General features: G+C 60.9%; 1 protein-coding gene across 2 annotated transcripts; it reads right to left on the reverse strand.

Moving 5' to 3' along the window:
- Window positions 1-1,071: 1,071 nt before the first annotated feature.
- ATP8B3 (ATPase phospholipid transporting 8B3) lies at window positions 1,072-18,891 on the reverse strand. Of its 2 annotated transcripts, XM_036890774.2 has the most exons (28): window positions 18,349-18,891; window positions 17,477-17,535; window positions 16,900-16,991; window positions 16,399-16,512; window positions 15,274-15,372; window positions 14,943-15,004; window positions 14,467-14,539; window positions 14,294-14,364; window positions 13,776-13,858; window positions 12,679-12,837; window positions 12,259-12,347; window positions 11,582-11,751; window positions 11,300-11,508; window positions 10,717-10,745; window positions 10,472-10,628; window positions 10,204-10,392; window positions 10,012-10,124; window positions 8,383-8,547; window positions 8,166-8,277; window positions 7,324-7,399; window positions 7,027-7,141; window positions 6,547-6,799; window positions 6,246-6,469; window positions 4,321-4,404; window positions 3,937-4,176; window positions 3,659-3,797; window positions 3,260-3,387; window positions 1,072-2,097 (listed from the first exon to the last, which is right to left on the reverse strand). In XM_036890774.2, exons 1-28 carry the CDS (start codon window positions 18,435-18,437, stop codon window positions 1,468-1,470), a joined length of 4,023 nt encoding a protein of 1,340 aa, XP_036746669.2. In that variant the 5' UTR covers window positions 18,438-18,891; the 3' UTR covers window positions 1,072-1,467. The 2 variants fall into 2 exon arrangements, with proteins under 2 accessions (XP_036746669.2, XP_057345610.1); XM_057489627.1 differs by lacking the exon at window positions 16,399-16,512.
- Window positions 18,892-20,082: the final 1,191 nt, after the last annotated feature.

Below are 20,082 nucleotides of genomic sequence, written 5' to 3' on the forward strand. Positions count from 1 at the left end.
AGGACAGAGAGCCCCCCCAGAATCATGAAAGGGGGCTTCAGGACCATCTCCCTGCCTGTGACCCCACTTCTGTCACGAGGCTCCCCTCTCACACTGGAGGAGAGCCCCCCTTCCGGGACAGGCCCCAGGTAGTGGACGTAAGGGCCCAGTTGGCCAGCTGGGCACCGCAGGCTCAACACACCGAGATGAGGCTCTGGCACCTGCGGGGCCACCTCAAATTCTCCACCCAAAGCAGCTGAAGCCACACAAGCCCATCAGATCTCTGGGCTCCCAGGAGGCCCCCCAAGGGCTGGTCTTTGGGGGGATTACATGAACCAGGGGTGAGGAGGCCGCGTGGCCCTTAGGGTTCAGTCGGCCGGACGATGGGGCTGCTTCCAGGAGAGACACTATCTGGGTTTTCCAAAGCTCCCCCTGCCCCACCCTGCAGTGCCGGGGATCAGAGGCTCCCTCCACCCCACCCTCAGGCAACAGGCTTAAAAGTGAAAAAAAAACCCCAAAACACACCTTCATTGTTAACCACTGTTGTGCTGGATTTGTGGTTTTGTTCTCCAATAAATTATTTTCCAGGGACCCCCCCTGGGCGTGTGTGTTGGCCTGGTGGTTGGGTGGGTGTGCGGCGGGGAGGGAGGCAGGGCTAAGGGCAGAGGAAGTCTGTCTCCGGGCCCCAAACCCTGAGGTGTGAGGGGCCACTGCCCGTTGCTTCCTGGAACCCCAGGTGTGAGGGGGTTTATTTGAGGAGAAGGAACCAGGGCAGCCCAGCAGCAGGGAGAAACCAGGTGGGTTTGGGACCTCGGGGGGCCGCCCAGGCGGGGCCCGCAGGCAGCAGGCGGGGCGCCAGGGCTGGGAAGCAGGATCTGCTTGGCACCCTTCTCCCTCCTGAGGTCCATAAAAGCTTTACCCACGTTTTCTACCCCAGGGTGAAGAAGTTGGGGGATGGAAGGGGGTGGGGGGTGGAGGCTTTCCTTGCAAATCCCCCATTGGGTCACTAGGAATCAAGAGTTCTGAGTTTTGAAACCTGGAGAGACTGATCCGTGGTGCATCACACGAAGAAAAACAGGACACGGGGGGCCTCAAGGAGTCCGGGGGCAGACGGGCCCTGGTTTATTGGGAAGGAGGCGCACGCGGGGCCCTCGGCTCTGGGGAAGGCCTCGTGCTCGCCAGCCGACGCTCACTGGGCCTGGCGGTCACCATCCTCCCGAGGTGCGGTGGCTGACCCCGCAGATCAGGGGGAGCCTGGCCCTCCCAGGGGCGCTGGCAGCCCCTCCGGGAGTGGTGGCTCTCCCTCCGCAGGCAAGGCCTCCACCTCCATCGGCTACTCGCGTGCAGCTGGGCCTCCCGGACGGGAGCTGGAGGTCCCACCCGGCTGGCGGCGCGCTCGTTGGGGAACGGCTCTGTCCCTTCCTCAGGAGGCTGGATGTCCTTCTGCCGGCTGTGCGGCCAGCTCTTCCGGGACGGTGGCGAGAGCTTCTAAGGGGACATCTTTCCCTTCAGGGGTGCTGGCCAGCTCTCTGAAGACAGCTGGCCCAAAAGCTGCGACTGGCTCTCAGAAGGTGGCAGCTGGCCTCTTCCTCTGGGCGACAGTGGCCTGTCCTCAGCTGGGGACAGACTATCACAAGGAGAACACGACCGCTGCTCTAAGGACAGCGATCTCTCCCGCCTCACCGGCAACTCCTCCTGTAAAGACCTGGATGGCGCGTTCGTGGCGGTGGCCATGTCTTTGTGGAGAGAGAAGTGGTTGTCTTGCCCACCCACAGTCAGGGATGAGCTCACCACGGAGGGGGGCTGAATGGCCGCAGAGGACGCCCTCCCCCCATGCTGGTGCCCCCTCCTCCCCAGGAATGACATCTTCCTGGAGCACCAGGGTGACTCCTTGGCGCTTGAGGGCAACTCTTCATCACGTGGGATCGTGTGCCCGGCCAGAAGGTCGCTGCTGACCCCTGGGGTCCTCCACAGAATCGTGCCCTGGGTGATGAGGTCTGCGTAGCCCTCGCGGTGGGAGAAAGCGTAGCTGGAGCGCCGGGCGCGTGACTCCCGGTGCATGCAGGGCACAGGCTCCGCGGTGATGATTTCCTCACCTGGGGCCTCCTCTGCCTCCTTCTATAGAGCAAAGGGGAGGGCAGGGGTCATCAGGCTCCTGTACTGTGCTGACTGTTCTTGGGTCACTTGTCCCCACTGGGGGAGGCCATTTAGAGCCCATGGCTGCCATTGATTGTCCAGGCTCTTCCTTGCCCAAATTAACCCAACTAGAGTCCTCCTTTGAACCAACCAATCAGAGTCCTTCCCTGGGACTTAACTCTGAACCAGCCAATCGAAGACCTTCCCTGGCTTAACTCTGGAACAGTCACCAGGTGCCTTGGGTCCCCTCTGGTGGCAAAGCCTGGGGCAGCCATGTGTCTGCCCTGTGTGGTAGAAGGTGGCAGGTTTGTGGCCACGTCTTGGTTCACCATTCCAATCAGTTCTGGAGCCCATACCAGCTCTAACCAATACTTGTAGGTTTTGGTTATATGAGCCAGAAAGTACCCCTACATACACACCTTTTTCATTGTGCCAAAATGCCTGTGACATAAAATTCACCGTTGTAAACATTTCTAAGTGTATAGCTCACGGCATGAAGCACGTTCACAAATCTGGAAGCTGTCCCCACCCTCCCATCTCCAGAACTTTCCATCCTCTCAAACTGAAGCTCTGTCCCCATGAAACACTAACTCCACCCCCTCCCCCAGCCCCTGACCGTACCACCCACTTGCCATCTCTGTGGATGGGGCTCCTCTAGGGACCTTCCAGGAGTGGGATCAGACAGGGTCTGTCCTTTGTGTGTCTGGCTTATTTCACTGCACCATGTTCCCAAGTTCATCCACATTACAGCAGGTGTCAGAATTCCCTTCCTTTTTATAGCTGGGTAATATTCCAGGGTGCGGATGGACTACATTGAGTTTATCCAGCAATCAACACCGGAGGGATTTCTAAGTTCCTCCTTTTATATAAACCTTCTTCAGGCCTTATCTGTTTTCTTGAACCACGGTGGTTCAAGAAAATCAAGAATTTTCTTAATTCATGGTGGAAGTTCAACCTTGCCAGCACAGGAACCAGGCTGGCCTCTTGCGGGCTCCTGGCTGCCTCCACCCCAGAATGTGTGGTTTCCCCCTTGGGGCCCTGGGATCTGTGACTTTGTCCCCTATCCCCATGTCTTCCTCCCCGCAGCACAGGCTCTGGCTGATGGACTCCCGGGAACACACAGTGGGGACCCCAGCTGCCTCACCTTGGGGCGTGGCTTCTTGAGGGCTTGGCATATGATGCGCAGGGCCAGTACAGGCAGAGTGTTTAAGGACACGTTCAGCAGGACCACGAGCAGGATGGAAGGGTGGGTCAGCACGTTGCGGTCAGCATCTGAAGACAGGGCAGGGTCATGGCGTGGCCAGAGGTGCAGCCCGCCAGGAGCCTGCTCAGTGCCCCCTCCTCCTGACACCCCACCTCCTTCCTCTCCCTTCAGCCCAGGACACCTTTGTGCAAATTCCCAAAAGATGCCAAATGCCCCTGCACAGCTACCCCTGTGTGGCCAGCCAAGGAGACCAAGGCCCAGAGAGGTGCAGAGCTGGGGCTCCAGCGTGGGTGCACCCGTCTCCAGGGCCCACCACCCCGTCCCTGGCTGGGAGCTCACATAGAAACGGGAAAGTCTTGGGGGAGATTTTGAAGAGCCAGAAGCTCTGGCAGGCCCATGTTACGACCACGTAGGAGCAGAGGCTGAGGGAAACTGCCAGCACAGACAGCACCGTCCAGTACTTGATGGTGAGGATGACCTGAATAGGGAGGGAGTTGGGGTGCACAGGGCAGAGCTTCCTGGCAGTGCCAAGTCCCCAGTGTCCATGAAGGGCACCTGCTAGGGCACCCGAGGCAGGGTCCCCAGGCAGGGCAGGGCAGACAGGCGGCCCTCCCTACCTCCATGGTGACAGACAGCAGGCCTGACAGGGCCACGACCACAGCAAAGGACTGGTAGTCGCTGAAGCTGAGGGGCCCCGCCGAGTCACGGCTGACCCACAGGGTCATGAAGAAGTTGATCAGGGAGGTGGCCGTGCCGTGGACGACGGCTTGGAAGAAGACCCAGTAGTTAAAGAGCTCATCCTTCTGGCCCGCGATGTACAGCTCGGGCAACTGCAGGCTCTGCTCGGCACTCACATCCTAGGTTGGGTGGGGGAGGGAGGCAGAGTCTTGGGGCCAGGAAGGGAGAGGGGCACCCCTCCTTGGGGCCAAGCCCCCAGCAGGAGAAGGTGGGGCAGGGGGAGGGGCATCTGCGAGGAGGCAGCGAGGCCTCGACCCGCTCACCTGCTCAAAGAGCCCGATGTAGAGAACCGGGAGGGTGGTGTACAGCAGGTTGAAGAGGGCCAGGAACCATCCTTCATACAGTGGCTGAGGGGAGAAGGGAGGGAGGGTGGGGTCAGCCTTCAGATGGAATGACTGGACCAGAGACACATCTTTACCCGAGGAGGCCCACATCCTTTTCAAACAGCACCTCGAGCCTGTGTTTTAATTGGATGGTTTCAATAAAGGGGTATAGCAGGAAAAATGGTTAGAGAATGTGTTTTCAGGTTATTTTAGATTTAGGGAATCACCGATGGCTAAAAGAGTTGGAAGAAAGCCCACAGACAAGTAGCCCAACTCCTTCCCAGTGCATAAATCCAGTCCAGTTAAAAGAATACGGGTTTTCAGTTACAATAGCCATTGCGGGCCTTCTGGGATTGAGCAAATAAGTAACAACTGAGGATTTTACAAAAACCAAGTTTCTCACTGTTAGAGAAAAGAGTCCAAAATGAGCACATGGAAAAGGCTAAGCTGAGCCTTGTTATATGGGACTGGAATCAGAGGCATTGGTGTGAACGCAGTTTGTAATATACACAAAGACAGGTGAACAGGTACAGATTTAGATATAGGTGATGGAGGTAGAGAGAGAGATGTGTGTCGGTACAAGGGTTAATATGTACACATCCCTCGCTCCACCTGCTCAGAGGGTAATGGTATCCCAGTAGCACTGAGCGCACCAAGCACTTGGATTTTGGTGTCTAACAACCATTCTCTAATGAGAGCGCCACACCTCTTTACGGGAATGGCTGATTCCAGGATGGATCAGGGAAAGCATAAAGTGAGCCTGGAACCTCTTGCAGCACCAGAGAGTGATGAAGATGTGCTTAGAGAAGTGCAGGCACATATCAAAAGGACAAATCAGAGACAATCTGAGCAACAAAATATACAAAAGAATTAACATCCACAAGTCCATACCGATAGGAATAAATAAATGGACAAATGAATGGGGGAGAAGGAACAGTTCTTCCTACAGAAGAATCCCAGCTAACAAATGCAGTGAGACTAAGATCAGAAACAAAACAAAGAAGCTCATTTTCACTGTCACCATCACTATTCAACATTGCATGGGAAGTTCTGGCCAGAGCAATTAGGAAAGGAAATAACAGACATCCAAATTGGAAAGGAAGAAGTAAAACCATCTCTATCTTCAAGGGACATGATTCTAGAGGCAGAAAATCCCAAAGGATCCACATGAAAGCTGGTGGAGCCAGTAAACTAATCCAGCAAAGTTGCAGGACTCAGACAGACACACACACAAAATCACTGTGTTTCTGTGCACCAGCAATGAACAATCCCAAAAAGGAATTAAGAAAACACGTCCATTTGTAGTAGCACCCGAAAGAATGGAAATATAGAAATAAAAAATTAAGATGAACAATAGGTATTTATCAAAGGTGCCTCTGCATAGTTCCCTCTCCGATGCCTGGCTCTTAGTGGCAGGGAGCTCACTCCCTCACTTGGGCATCTGCCTTCATGCCACGTCCTTACAGACACAGGAAATCATTGCCCTGCGACTCTTTCAAGGCTCCAGAGCACATCCAGTTGAGTCTTGATGCCGGTGACCCAGCCCCACAGTCTTATCTTCTCTGGGGTTCAAGCTCTCCTCTCCCCCAGAAGGACATACCTTTGAAGCATCCGTACTGCCCTTGCTTCAAAGTTCCGATTTGCCAAATATCCCTGAACATGCTGGGCATGGAGCTGGGCAGGAACCAGCCTCCCCCTTATCTGGACTCTATACCTTTTTATATGCAGCCGTATAAAAGGCTGCACAGTTCTGTGACCTCACGGGAGTCCCACCCATGAGGACCCCACAGTGTGAGCCCGCCGCTGCCTACCTGGAGGCTGTGGACAGGACATGGCACCCCAGAGGGCTCTTCCCTCCCACGTACCTGGGCGGTGAAGCCACTGTAGAAAGCGAACCAGATCTGGACCGTCATGCTGGCCAGCGTCTTGTAGATGAAGTAGCGCAGGAACTTGCAGATGCGCATGTAAGACCAGCGTCCGTGCACCAGCAGCAGCCGCTGCAGGAAGTGGAACTGGGCCAGTACGTAGTCGCTGTTCTGCACGGCCTGCATGCCCTCCTGGCCCGCCAGCCCCACGCCGATATCCGCAGCTACAGGGGCACACGCAGCCCGTCGGCCCTGGGCCACCCCCAGCCCGCCGCCCCACCCCCTGCTGCCCACCACGCACTCTTGATCATGTTGACATCGTTGGCACCGTCCCCGATGGCCAGGGTCACCACATTCTGGTATTTCTTGACCAGAGCCACTATCAAGGCCTTCTGCTGGGGTGTCATCCGACAACAGATGACTGCTTGGCACTGCGAGGCCAGCTCCACAAAGGCCCGCTCCCTCCGCACCTCGGGGCCCTCGTGGCTGTCGGGGTCCCTGCCCTGCAGCACCAGCGCCCGAGGCTCCTTGTGCAGGGACAGCAGCTGCTGGTCCTGGCCGGCCAGGGGAGGGGTGAGTCACCCGGCCTGCACCCCTCCTCTCCGTGAGCGCCCCCACCGGGCCCTCCTCCCGGGCCTCCTGTCCCTGCCTTGCTCCGGCCTGGGCATGGCATTTGAGGCCCTGCTCCCCGCCCTCCGGTGGAGGGGCCCCCACCCCAGCCTGCTGCTCCCCCAGCCCCCCCGAGTGCCAAGGGCCCCAGACACCCCGAGTTGGCACTGACCAGGAAGTCTCCACTAATGACCATGGCGACCTTGGCATGCTTCAGGGCCCGGCTCCTCCGAAGGCCCTCACCACTCAGCAGGTGGTCACTCTCCTGGCAGGCCTCCAGGACCCGGCTGCAGGCACCCAGCCCGGGCTCAGCCCCTCCGGCGGGCACAGGCCCCCTTGCAGCCCCTCCCCAGATGCGCCCCGGCTTCCCTCTCTGGGGAGTGCGGCCAGGCAGAGGCCGAGGGCCCTCAGCAGACCCCTGGGGCCACGCCCGGGCCATGGTGTTCCCCACCCGCACCCCTCTCCTTACACTATCTCCTCCTCTTCCAGGATGACCGTGTTCTCCGAGAGCAGCTGGCAGGCAAAGCCGACGTTCACAGCCGTCTCTGCAAAGCAGCCCAGCTCAGCCCTGGGCAGCCCCGTGCGTGCGTGCGTGGGGCCACACCAACCTGCTGCGCAGACCCAGGCCCCATCCCGGGCCACGGATTGCCTCCAGGGAGGGCACGTGACCCACCTGGCTGGCCAATGAGAGCCAGCCCTGTGCCTTTGGCCCCTGCTCTGAGCAGAGGGGCCCTCACCTGGCGGCGGGCAGGGCTGTGGGAGGGGCTAAGTCTGGGGACAGGGCTCAGGGCACGTATTGAGCCTGGGGCCCGTGGGGACTTTCAGGTGCCCCCAAATGAATATAATCCAGCCTGGCTATTTTTCTTTATTCCCGCACAGCTATAAGAGGTCATTTGAAATACTTTGTGGGGGTACGTGCCTTGCGCCCACAGAAGTCCCGATGCGGCCCTGTGGTCCCAGAGAACCTGCAGGGTGTCGGGGACAGTCAGCGCTCCAGGCCAGAGGACCTGAGGCCCCCCCAGCTGTGCCCTTTACTGGGTGCCCCCGGCAGGTGCCCAAGCTCTCTGAGCCCTGGGGGGCCCATCTGCGTCCGTCCTCAGTAATGGGGCCCAGGACTCAGGAAGCGCTCGGAGAACACCAGCTGCCCGAGGGAGGGCTGGGCGGCCCCAGCGTTTTTCAGTTCCCATTCCCCATTCCCAGGGACAAGTGGAGGCAGTGCTGACCCAGACCAGGGGGACAGGCTGACTGCGGCCCTGGGAAGGTCATGAGCGCCCTTCCGCCTGCACCGGGGGCAGCTGCCCTGGGACCCACCTTGCTTGTCCCCTGTGAGCACCCACACTTTGATGTTCCCCTGCTTGAGACACTTGATGGTTTCGAGGACGCCGTCCTGGAGTTTGTCCTCGATGGCAGTGGCTCCCAGCAGCTGGGGGGGGTGGCACAGGGACAGACTGAGCAGGGCCCCAGCACCCTGGGAGAGGTGGGGGTGCCCCGGGCCCCTGGGGCTGCGGCAGGGCTGGTGCCCGCCCACCTGGAGGCCTTGCTCCATCTCCTCATACAGCTGGTGCAGGGCGGGGGCCCGGTTCCGCAGCAGCACGCTGGCCTCCTGGTGCCGCTGGCGCCACTCTTCGTACGCGCCCTCACCCACCTCCTTGTAGGCCAGGCACAGCGTCCGCAGCGTCTGCTCAGCGAAAGACTGGGAGCCGGGCAGGGGCCAGTGCCAGGCACCCTGTGACCGCCCGCCTCCTTGGGCACTGCCCGGCCCCACCGCCAGCCCTCCTCCCAGCGGGGCTCTCTGACCGTTGCACCCACCCATAGGCTGGCCTCCTGGAAGGGGGGCTGGCATCAGGGGCTGCCCGGTTCCCAACCTGAGCTGGCTCAGGCCCCCAGTGCCCAGCTTTGCCTTGCCGCCAGCCCTTTGTTTGCACCTGCTGTTCCCCTGCCAGGAGCAGCCTCCTGGGCTTTGTGCACCATTTCCTGATGATGTCTCAAGACCCCCGGCAAGCCCTGCCAGACCCCTCCCTGGTCAGGGCTCCTGCTGCCCGGGACCTCCCTCGCCCTCTGTCCCCTGGCTTCAGAAGGTCTTGCACCACATTCACCCTCGTGTTTCAAGAGGTTTGGGCTATGTCCCCAGGCCCCCCGGGGCACCCCGCATGTAGGTGGCCCTGAGGAAAGTACTCGTGGGACTCCTCACTCCCCTTCTGCTCTCCACCTGCCCCCAAGGGTGGCCTGGGAGGCTGGGCATGAACGCCCCTGGGGGTCCCTGGGCATCAGGAGCCCTAGACAGGCCTCTGTTCCTCCCATGCCTCAGTTTACCCACCCAGGCCATCCCATGAGCTCCTGGGCCCTGGGTCGTTATTCTGACTACTTCTCCACCTCTGAGTCACAAAGTAGACTCCTGCCCTCCCCGCTCCTGGCAGGGCAGGGCACCCTGAGTGGAGTGGCACCAGACAGTCTTTCCATGAACAGCCCCACTGGCCCTTGTGCCAGGTGATGCTGGGGACCCAGCAAAGCCCTTGGGGAGTCCCGTAGGGTCAGGGCTGGGCCAGAAAGGAGGAGGCTGGCTTGACAAGACAGCCGTATGTTAGGGCCAGGGCAGGGAGGGCTCCCTGGAAGTGGGGACCTTGCGGCTGAGCCTCTGGGACCAAGAGATCCTGAAGGACAGAGAGGAGGGAGGCATTCTGAGCAGAGAGAGTAGTGTGTGCAAAGGCCCCGAGGCACCACCTGAGCATGGGGGAAGCTGCAAGCCAGAACCTGGGGGCAAGGAGAGGCCAGCAGGAGACAGAAAGATACAGTTTCCAAAGCTGGGCTGAGGAGTTTGAGCCTCATCCACGGAGGTGAGAGATTTGGAGCAGGGAGAGGTGAGCGTGTCCGGCAACCCAGGCCTGGCTGGGAGAGGAGAGCACCAGCCGGGGCAACGTCCACCCCAGGACGCCCTCGTGTGACAGAAGATGCCTGCTCTGGGCAGGTGCAGCTTGGAGGTGAGCCCACCTGGATACTGTGTGCTGGCGGGGAAATGCTGTTTGGGCAGTGCACAACCTGGCCAACTGCACATGGCCACCTGGGGTGTCTGCAGCCGTTTCTCTGCACACTCTCCTCCTCTGCCCGCCTCCCCCTGCCCCTGTGCCCTCCGCCCTGCCCCTTCCCTCCTGGGACTCACAGCCAAGACCTCCCCTGTGGTCCACTCTGTCATGCCTTTCTTGTGCAAGCGCTCAAAGATGACCGTGTCTGCGCCTTTGGTGTAGAGGTAGATGGAGCCCTCGGGGTTTCGGACTGCGGAGGGAGGAGAGAACTGGCTGTCCACACACCGCCCTCCTCATCGCTGCCTCGCACCCCGGCCGCGGGTGCTCACCTAGCACTGACATCCGCTTGCGAACGCTGTTGAAGTCCATCATGGCGAGAACCTGGTACACCCGCTCCTCCCCCAGCTCCAGCACCGTGATGCTGTCCCGGGTGCGCGCCAGGAACACGTAGCCGAAGTTCCGGGCCGCGGTGACCAGCGCCTCCTCGTCAGGGGAGGCTGCCTGGTACAGCAGCTGGTCTGGGGGGAAAGGAACCGCGTGGTGGGGCATGGGAGCCTGCGCGGACCCCCCGAGGCAGGCAGGGGCGTGCAGACTCACTGTCCTTTTCCTGCGCCATCACTGTGTGACACAGGGCCAGCAGGCGCCAGAACTCCCGCACCGTCTTGTTCTTGTTGCCCCGAACAGCTTCCAGGAGCTTCGCGTTTTGGAAGAGCAGCTTTCCATCGGCGAATTTGTTCCAGAGGTAGGGGTTCTCCTGGCGGTCGGGTGGGGGACAGGCCGACTCTGGGCGGACTGTCGCCCGGGCCCCCACCATCCGGTGACACAGGGAAGCTGGCACTCACCTCACGTGGCGTCTCCTCCTCATCTGGGCCTGGGGAAAGACCCTGCTTCAGGCCGCAGCTCCCAGACGGCTGGGGTCCCCCAGCCCCTGCTCCCCAATGTCAGGCTTCCTGGGGCTGCTGGACACAGCCAGATAAGCCAGGCCTGGGGCTCTGGACCTGACACCCCAGGTAACCTAGGACCCCCAGCCTCGGGTTTGCCTTCTGCACAAAGTGGGGAAAGACGTGGCCGCGTGGCCTGGGGGTCCCAGAAGGGCTTCAGGAGTGGAACTCAGCCCTGTACAACACGTTTTGTTTGAGCTCCTCGAGGTGTCTTTTCAGAAGTTGGACTTGGCTGCTTTGAAAAACTGGGTGGTTTCCTGGAAAAACCTGGGTCTGTAACACTTGCAGAAACTTCAGAGGACCTGGCCTGGGGTTGATACTGCCTGCCACAGACCCCACTGCTCCCTGTCACCCCCTGGGCCCTGGGGGGAAGGGACAGGACAGTCCGCCCTGTGCATCCCAGGGCCAGTCCTTGCTGGGGGGTGGCTAGGGGGAGCCGGGAGGGGCGGCAGCGAGATGAGTCCTGCCGGTGGGGGAGGCCCACCGTAGACGACGCCATCGATGCAGCACTTGTTGAAGGTCATGACGTTCTGGGTGAGCGTGCCTGTCTTGTCTGAGAAGACGTGCTGCACCTGGCCCAGCTGGTCGCTGAGGCTGGTGCTGCGGGCCTCGGCGGGCATGTCCTGTGCCGCGTGGTACATGTGCACGTCCCAGCCAATGAAGGTGCTATTCCCCAGGTGGACGAACTCGGCTCTGCGGGAGCAGGCCCGTCAGGCGCCACCCGGGGCTCCGGGTCCGAGGGGCGGCGGGCAGCAGGGGCACTCACGTGATGAACAGGGCCATGGGCACCACGACACTGAGCAGGATGAGGAAGCTCCAGAAGATGGTGAAGGCCTCGGTGGCTATGCTGTGTGCGAGCTTGGCCTTGAACTCCCCCACCTTGTACCAGAAGCCGAAGGTCAACACCAAGGAGATAAGCACCAAGGACAGGAGGATCTGTTCCGGGGGTGGGGGGCAAGAGGCAGCGTATGAGGGGACCAGCTTGGGGCCGGGAGTCCCCAAGCTCTGCCTCCAGCTCTGCCGTGGGCGGTGGGGGGTGCACAAGCAGTCCCAGCCCAGGGGAGCTGTAGGGGTTTTGCTGGGCTTTACGGCTGCTGTTTTTAAAGTTATGATTGCGATGACTTTTAAAAAGAGATTAGGCAAAAGGTGAAGAACTGTTAGATGTCAGTGAAGGATAGATAAACATTTTATGAACTCCTGTATGTTTGGAAAACGTCAGGATCAAAATTTATTTTATAAAGACATTTTTAAAAAATCACTATTTTAAGAAAAGATCCTCTGGCCCACAGGATCTCTGGCCCTGATCCCCAGGATCAGGCCACACAGTTTTGCAGAGGAGAGAGCCTGAGGAGAGGACGGCTGGGGCGTCTGCCTGCGGGCTGGGCGCTGCCCCTCCCCTCCTGTGTGCCTCCAGGCCCGGGGTAGGGGCTCAGGGCAGCTCACCAGCGCCACCAGCCTGCTCATCAGGCGGTCTGTCTTGGTTCTCTTCAGATGGACCTTGCCACAGTTCTTCATGATCTTTGTGTCAAAACCTGCAGGGTTTGCATCCAGCCAGCCAGCCAGCCACCCACCCATCTACCCATCCAGCCACCCACCCATATCTAGGCACCTGCCTACCAACCATCCTTCCATCTTTGTACCACACCTGACTTCTTTAGCCAAAATCAGGGTGCTGGCTCTCCATGTCCATTTCTACAATTTCAGAGCCCAGGGCCCAGAGAAACCCCATCAGCACCTCCATGTCACCCAGTGGCCATGCACACTGCGCGGATGCCTGCCGTGTGACGTCCTGCCGACGTCAGGGTTCTCAACCACCCTGCCCGGGCCAGGACAGCTGTGCCTGGGGGCCCCGCTGCGGCACACCTGTGTAGATGGCCAGGCCATAGCAGGCGTCTGTGTTTCGGATCTTGGAGCCACGCAGCAGGATGTTGCCACTGTCCAGGGGGTACTTCTTGCCCTTCCATTCCAGGCACCCCACAAAGTGGTGCATCTGGCCGTTGGGCTCCTCACACACCACCTTGCCTGTGGGTGACCAGGCAGTCAGGGGCCTGGGGAACATTCCTACCACCCTGCAGCTGCAGCTACCGTCATGGGGCCCACAATACCCAAAATTTGCCCCACTGGCAGCTCCATGCCCCATGAAGCCTCTTTCTGGGTGCTCCAAAGCTGACCCCTTCTGGCCTCAGGGCATTTGTGTGCGCTATTCCCTCAGCCGGGATTCACACCGCCTCAGAGAAGCCCTCCCTGATCATCCGGCCAGATCTGGTCCAGTGCACTGGGCCCCCTTTCTCATGGTTACCACCCATTTATGTTACTAGACATTTATTTCCCAGATTTTGTGAACAGACATGGAACCAGCGTGTGGATGCCAGGAGCCAATGGGCTACGATTCTGTAGAGAGATTGTGCTCCAGAACCAATTAGAGTAATTTGTCTTTGCAACAAGACAAGAAAAATACTAAAGCGTGTCCTTGCTGGGCCACAGCAAACAGTAGCCATATGCACAGGTGTGAGATGTCCTACTTTCCAGTCGCGCGGATGGGATGCTTCCCCGTCCCCCCTGTGGGCCTTTCCCACCCTGCACACAAACTGTCAGCCTATGTTCACAGGCAGCCAAAAATGTTTGTTTTAAAGTGGTTATGTTTTAAAAACAAAATGTAATGTCTGACACAATGCTGCAGCATTTTTTTAAACAAAAACAGAAAATGCCCCTCTGTCACATCCGTGAAACAGGCCTGGGATAAGCCAGCCTGTTAAAGGCTATCTCGGGCCCGAAGGTCTGAGAATGAACTGGATAAAGAACTGTCAGTGAGAACCGACTGCCATCTCTGTGCTGTGCGCTGCCCGACACCCACCCCGTCCCGTTACTGTCTCCCAAACCCAGGGAGGCGGGGACTCTCACTGCTGAGGCGCAGAGGGCAGACAGAGGCCCGCGTGGGGCAGAGGTCTGCTGCCTCTCACCTTGGAAGGACGCCATGCTCCATATACTGGTCAGCTCGTGGTGAGTGACTGCCGGCGCCTGCCTGAACTTCAAGTTGGTCTCCCTGGTGATGAGAAGGGGAGCAAGGAGAAAGGTGGGGACAGACAGCACCCGGGCAAGAACCCCCAGGCTCCTTCCAGGGTCCCTCAGACATTTTTGCTGAACACCTACTGTGTGCTAGCAGCCAGTCAGGAGGCCGAGGCTCAGGGAGGGAGAGGGCCTTACCCAAAGCCACATAGGGCATAGGCCTCTTCACAGTCAGGGCGGTGACAACTAGTGCACAGCTGGGCCCCCAGAAATGTTAGTGCAGAGAAGGAGGGCTCCTTTCTCTGGTTTAATCGTACTGCCCCTGTCGGCTTGCAGGTGCCCTACTAAGCACTCACGAGGCAGATGACCTGAAGGTCCACTGGGATGCTCCTGAGGAGCCACCTCTGTGGCAGTCAGGGAAGGCCTCACCTCCCCGTCCCCAGGCCCCTAGCGACAGTGACCCGCATCTCACCCATCAATGTCGGCTGTCTCCACGTAGCACAGGCTGCTAGGCTCTGTGCTGGCCAGCAGGAGCAGGTCGGCCTGGGGTGGGGAGGGATAATTGGGGCGTGGGAGCACATTGCCAGGGTGCTGGAGGGCTGCTCTGCCCTGAGTGTGAGTTCTGGGGCGCCCACGCCGGCTCACCGGGACAATGTTGTCTTTGTGCAGACAGACCAGGTCTCCCACGCGCAGGTTCTTCCATTTCTTCCACCGGAAGCTGGGGGGTGGCAGGCATGAGAGGGGACCCCTCCCAGGGCTAGCCTTGGAACCCCGGCCTCCTCACCACCCCCGAGCTGGCAGGGCAGAGTGGGGGGAGGCGCAGGCACCCCTGGGGTGCTATGCGTCCCTCGTTCCCACCACGCAGCCCCACCCCACCCCCTCCCCCCTGGTGCCCTCAGTCAAATCCCACCAGAATATCCACCAAACCCCCCCTTCAGCTCTGTGAAGTTCACCAGTCCTCTGTCCCATCACAGGGCCCACCCCAAGCCTGGTAAACAGCAGGAGCCTAACAGATGCTGGCTGGTGCCCATCAGAAGCAAGCAGGACATCCAGGGCACCCTTCCCAGCCCTGCCATGCTGGGTGCTGGAGCAGTCTCCCCTGGGAGGGCCGCCAGCCGCACCTCTTGCCCATCAGGATCTGGCAGGGCCTGTTGTTGATGGTCCTATCGCTCCTGCATCGCCCCTGCAGGAGGTAAGGTCAGGCGGCGGCCCAGCACGAGTCATGCCCCAGCCTGCACCCATGTACAGGCAGGGGGCCCAGGGGCTGTCTGCTTGCCCACCCCATGCCACATTTGTTAGGGTTCCTGGGGTGGGGGCCGTGATGTGTGCCCAGCGTGGCCACCAAGACAACTCAAACAAAGCCCAGGGTACCTGCCCCTCATGGCTGTAAGACCTTCCTAACGAGAGCCCATTTTCAACGCCCCACCCCTGCCACCCTGTGACCCCACTCACGATGTCGTCTAGCAGGTCTCTGGTGGCCCGGATGGAGAGGAGGCAGACAAGTGGGGTGAAGAGAGTGAACCAGGGCAGCGTGGAGATCTCGGGGATGGCCTGCCATGGAGGGCAGCTCACACTGTCTGCCCTCCCACCCTGTGTGCCGAGCCCCTGCACCTGCCATCGTGTGTCCCAGCTGGGACACCTGGGCCTGGGGACAGCCACCTTCCTCTACAAAGCCCTGGATGGCCTCCGTCTCCCTGCTGGAACTTCTCCCGTGCCCAGCTCCCACATCACCCTCTCCAGGAAACCCGTTCCCTGCACGAGCCATGTCCCCTCCCTGGGGCCTGGTTCCTCCCGCTCACCATGCAGGTCTGACATCCATCGTTACCTCCTGCAGTGGCCCCCAGAACAGCTTGGGTGGGGGGGTCCCCATCCCCATCACTAGTCCACACTGCTTTAATGACAGTCGCCACCCCCCCAGCCCCTAAGCCACCTGAAGATGGGTCTCAGGGCCACTGCCAGGTCCCCGTGCCCAACATAGGGCCTGCACACAGTAAGTGCTCAGCAAATGTTTATTGGATTGGATAAAAATCTCACTGTACCCAGAACAGGTGGAGATGCTGGGTGAGGGTCAGAGTGCTCCGGAAACTGCCCGCCTGCTGAGGGAGGGAGGTGCCAGGCCAGATGCCCACCCCCTCACCCCTGCAGCCAACTACCCAGGTGCTGGGAATTGGCCATGTGGGTCCCAAGCACCCATTCTCAGCTTGGGCTTCCTCCTCTCTCTGGGTCAGCTTGGCAGGCTGGGGCCAAGGGGGTCGCATGGCCAAGACCATCCATCCTGGGAAGGAGCTGTGCCCTCCTTGGGCCTGGAGGAGCCACTCATGCACCTTCGTTATTCAACATATATGGAGTGCTCCTGTGTGCCGGGCCCTGGGCTGGGCAGGGGGCACCCAGTGAGGGGGGCACCCCCCAGTGTGCAGGGAGCTGGACATTGACCCACTGTCCACAAAGACAAACCCATGGTTAAACCATCCGGGGACTACAAAGCCATGCAGTGGGAGAGGGTGGTCAGGGAGGGCTTCCTGGAAGAGGAGGCATGGGTGGGGGGCTGACCCCTGGGGCCGCTCCCACCCACCCCACCTGGAGAATGATGATAAGAAGGAAGTAGAGGTTGGATGTGCGGTGGAACTGCTCGTACAGGTTCAAGGGCAAGAAGGAGAAGGCGTTGTACTTGGCTGTGTGGATGACGTTGCTCTGCAACGAGAGCCAGTGTGGGTGCACGGCCTGGCCTGGGGCCCCATGGCCCACCCATCCCCACTCTGGCCGCCACCAGCACTGGCTGACCATCTGCAGAACTCAAGGCCTCAGGCCAGCATTAACTGAGCCCCTGCTGGGGGCAAAGATTCATTGAGTAGAACCATGACCCAGAATCTCCCAGAGTGAGGCACACACTGGGGGGTCCAAGGTACAGCCCCAAAGGTTCTGCGTTAACTTAGCTGAACACAAACTGGCGCGGGGCAAAAGGTACATCTGAGACTCCTGTCCCAAACCGGTGACTGGGTTGGAGCAGGCGCCCGACCCCGCTGAACGGTGGGGAGACCTGCTCCAGGAAGGAGGGGAGGGGCGGGTGGGCCTGCCCACCTTGTGCTTCTTTCTTTGCCAGCACGGGAAGACCTTCTTCTTGAACTGGTTGTTGTAGGCCCGGTCGTTGGCCTTCACCTCCCAGGTGAATGCTGGGGCCAAGGACAAACATCCGCTAATGACACCCCAGAGGAGGGCCGATAGGCCCTTGGGGGACCCAGCCAGCGGCGTGATAGCCGGTAAACAAAAGGCAGGCCGGCACCCCTGCAGGCTGTAGGTGTGCAGGAACCTGGGTGGATCTGAGGTGCCTCCCTGCCATGCTGGGCCAATCCCTAGGCTCAGAGAGGAGGCCCTGGGAGACCCATTCACACCCACTCCTTCTACAGAGGAGAAAACAGGCCCAGTGGAGGGCCCCATAATGCCTAAGGCCACAGGCCCAGCCGGAGCAGCCCTGATATTTCTGGGCATGCAGCTCCCAACCTGAGTCCAGCACTCTGTCAAGGGCACAGGATTATTTGTAACCCGACAAGAACCCTCGTGGGGCCTCCCCAGCCCCCAACTCCAGACCCTGCACATTGTAAAGCCCCTCCATCTGCTGTACCTCAGACCCCCACACCCACCTGACCCAGGCCAGTACCTGGGTGCTTCTCCTCCTCCAGGTCTTCTCGGTACACACGACTGCCCATGCTGGTGCGGCTGTCAGGGAAGGGGCCCGAGGTCATGCTGGGGGCCCAGCCGTTGTGGGACACTGTCCATGTCTCTGCCCCCAGGAACCCAGGGCTGAGGGTAGTAGACCTTCTTTAAAATGTCACCTCCTCGTCCATCTGCCGCCCCCTCCCTGGGCTCTGGAGTTCCAGCCACTGGCTGGGTAGCCTTCCCCAAGTGTTCGTCAGTCCCAGGGGGCCCAGGCCAAACTCCCCAGACCTGCAGCAGCCCCACGTCCACCAGTTCCCCAGCTGGTGACTCAGGTTGCCTCCCCTTCCCCAGTGCCGCCGGCTCCCAGGATGAAGGGTCCTACCTCCAGGCTGCTGCTCTCCACCCAGAGGGCCCCCACAGTCCAGCCCCCCCCACCGCTCCCAGGATGATGCACCCATGCCTCCAGGGTCTCCCCACTGTCCCCTCCTGCCCCAAACCATGCACAGCACACAGTGCAGCCCTGTTAGCTGCTCCATCCCCGTTTGTTGACTGACTAAATGGGGTTATACTGCATATGTCAGAGGGTTTATGGGAGGGCCTAGCTACTCTGAAAAGTCCGAGGATGGCCAGGGGGCCGCTAACCATGATGGGGGAGATGGAGGCAGACCCCTGACCTTCCTCAGAGCCTGGAGCTGCCCCCAGCTAGTTCACGGTCACTCCGTTCTTGATTGCCAAGAATTTGAGTCTCACCAGGAGCCGGCAGCCCTCCAAGTGACCCCCACCCCAGAGCTCATCAGCGGCCTGCTCTCCCAGCCCTTGCCGGCTGCACCGCCGCCAGGAGCACCCTCTCCGCCCGCCTGGGCAGGGCCTCACCTTCGGGGCCTCAGCTCGTACTTCTCAGACCGCCCGGGCTTGCTCCTGCGCCTCCTCTGGGCGACCCCTTGGCTTGTCGCGTCCCCCATCCCCGTCCGATCCCTCCCAGGCTGGGCGCCCGCTCAACTGGGAAGCCCCCGGGGCAGGGACGCTGCGCCTGAGTCACGCTGTCCCGGGGGCCCTGGGGGGCTGGGCGCAGGGCCAGCTGCGAGGATCCCGCGCCAGCGCCCATTCCCCAGATGAGGAAAAGGGGGGCTCCGCCCGTGGGACCCAAAGCCCGGGAGGCCCGGGGCCGCCGTGGGTGCGGGTGCCAGACCCACTCGAGGCGACGGGGGGCAGCATTATGCCCTCGGCGCTGGGCCCCCTAGCCGCACACGAACCCCGTAACTAGGAGCCCCCGCACTCCCGCAGGCTCGGCGCGGGGTTCGGCCCTGGACCCGGGCCAGGCGGGTCCAGAGGGGGTGCGCGGGCGCCGGGGCCGCACAGCGGCAGGGACTGGCGGTCCGCGGGCGGCCAGGGCGGCGGGCGGGGCGCAGCTGTTAGCCGGGAGCCAACCATCCTGAAACTCAAGGCGCAGGACTAGGGGACGGGGCCAGGGAAAGGGGCGTGGCGAAAGGGAAGGGAGGGGCCCCTTAGGGTCTGTGAATGGGCGGGGCATGGGGGCCGGGCGCAGAGTGGGCGGGGATTTTGGGGGGGCGGGGTCAGGATTGGGGTGGTGCTGAGCGCGGCCCTGTAGACCAGGACCAGTGTGGGGGCGGGAGGCCATGGAAGGGGTGTGGTCAAGACCGCGCAGGGCCTCACGGGGCCTGGGGACAGGGTGGAGGCGGGGCATCAGGGGGCGCGGCCAAGAGCTGGGGGTGGGGCCCGGGTGCAGGGCTGCGGTGGGTCCGTGGCTTGGAGCCGCAGGGCGGGATGAGGGGGGTCTTACCGGCGCCGGGCTGGTGCTCGGGGCCGAGCCTTGTGAAGCAGGGCTTGGCGGTGTGGCTTGGACTCCGCAGAGGCGGGGCGGGCCACTGTGGGGCAGCGGCGGAGGAAAGAGAGGCAGGTAACCGCAGGTCCTGGGCGTGCGTGTGAGTTGGTGCCCGGCTTTCTGCATGGCCAAGTGGGCACCCGGACGCGTAGAGGCCCTGGGGGGTGGCCAGGCTGACAGGCCGACAAAGGAGGCTCCCGTCCAGTGTGTGGCCTTCCTGAAGGAGGTGACAGCAGGGGGAGACAGCGAGGAGGCCGCGGCAGCGTCCCTGCCCGGGATGGTGAGCCTGAGCCAGAGATGGAGGCTGCGTGGGAAGTGGCGGGGTAATGAATGAATGGCGAGGGCGGCACACTGTGGCCTCCGGACACCGGGTAAAACCCTCTCCTTTCATTCCTTACACAACAAACGTTTATCCAGCACCTACCCAGCGGTTAATGAGAAATACCTTAGGGGGAGGGGCTCGTACAAATTGCAATAGCCTTCAGGGGGCCTTGCTATGAGGAGGGGACTGATGGATTTTCTCCCTGGGATTTGAAAAGGCCGTGTGGCTTCCCGGAGCAGGCTGAAAGCGTGCACACCTCCGGAGCCTGCATGCCTCCCTCTTTGGGAGCCGCATCTGCCCGCCACCTGGACACCTTCCAGGAACCCACAGGAATGGGGCTTCTGTGAAGCTGCCTGCACCATTTATTTAGAAAACAGCTCCTTGTTTACAGATGTGTAGGGGAGGGCTGGACGGTGCCAGGAGCTTAACTGGATCAGGGCCT

Source organism: Manis pentadactyla, chromosome 12 (genome assembly GCF_030020395.1).
Source record: "Manis pentadactyla isolate mManPen7 chromosome 12, mManPen7.hap1, whole genome shotgun sequence".
NCBI lineage: Eukaryota > Metazoa > Chordata > Mammalia > Pholidota > Manidae > Manis > Manis pentadactyla.

Excerpts from the sequence above, each read along its gene's own strand:
- ATP8B3 (XM_036890774.2), bottom strand. The coding sequence starts at position 18,437 with ATGGGGGACGCGACAAGCCAAGGGGTCGCCCAGAGGAGGCGCAGGAGC. Across the intron at positions 10,746-11,299 it reads CATCGATGGCGTCGTCTACG|GCCCAGATGAGGAGGAGACG; the intron begins GTGGGCCTCCCC and ends GTCTTTCCCCAG. Across the intron at positions 2,098-3,259 it reads TCAAGAAGCCACGCCCCAAG|AAGGAGGCAGAGGAGGCCCC; the intron begins GTGAGGCAGCTG and ends TTTGCTCTATAG.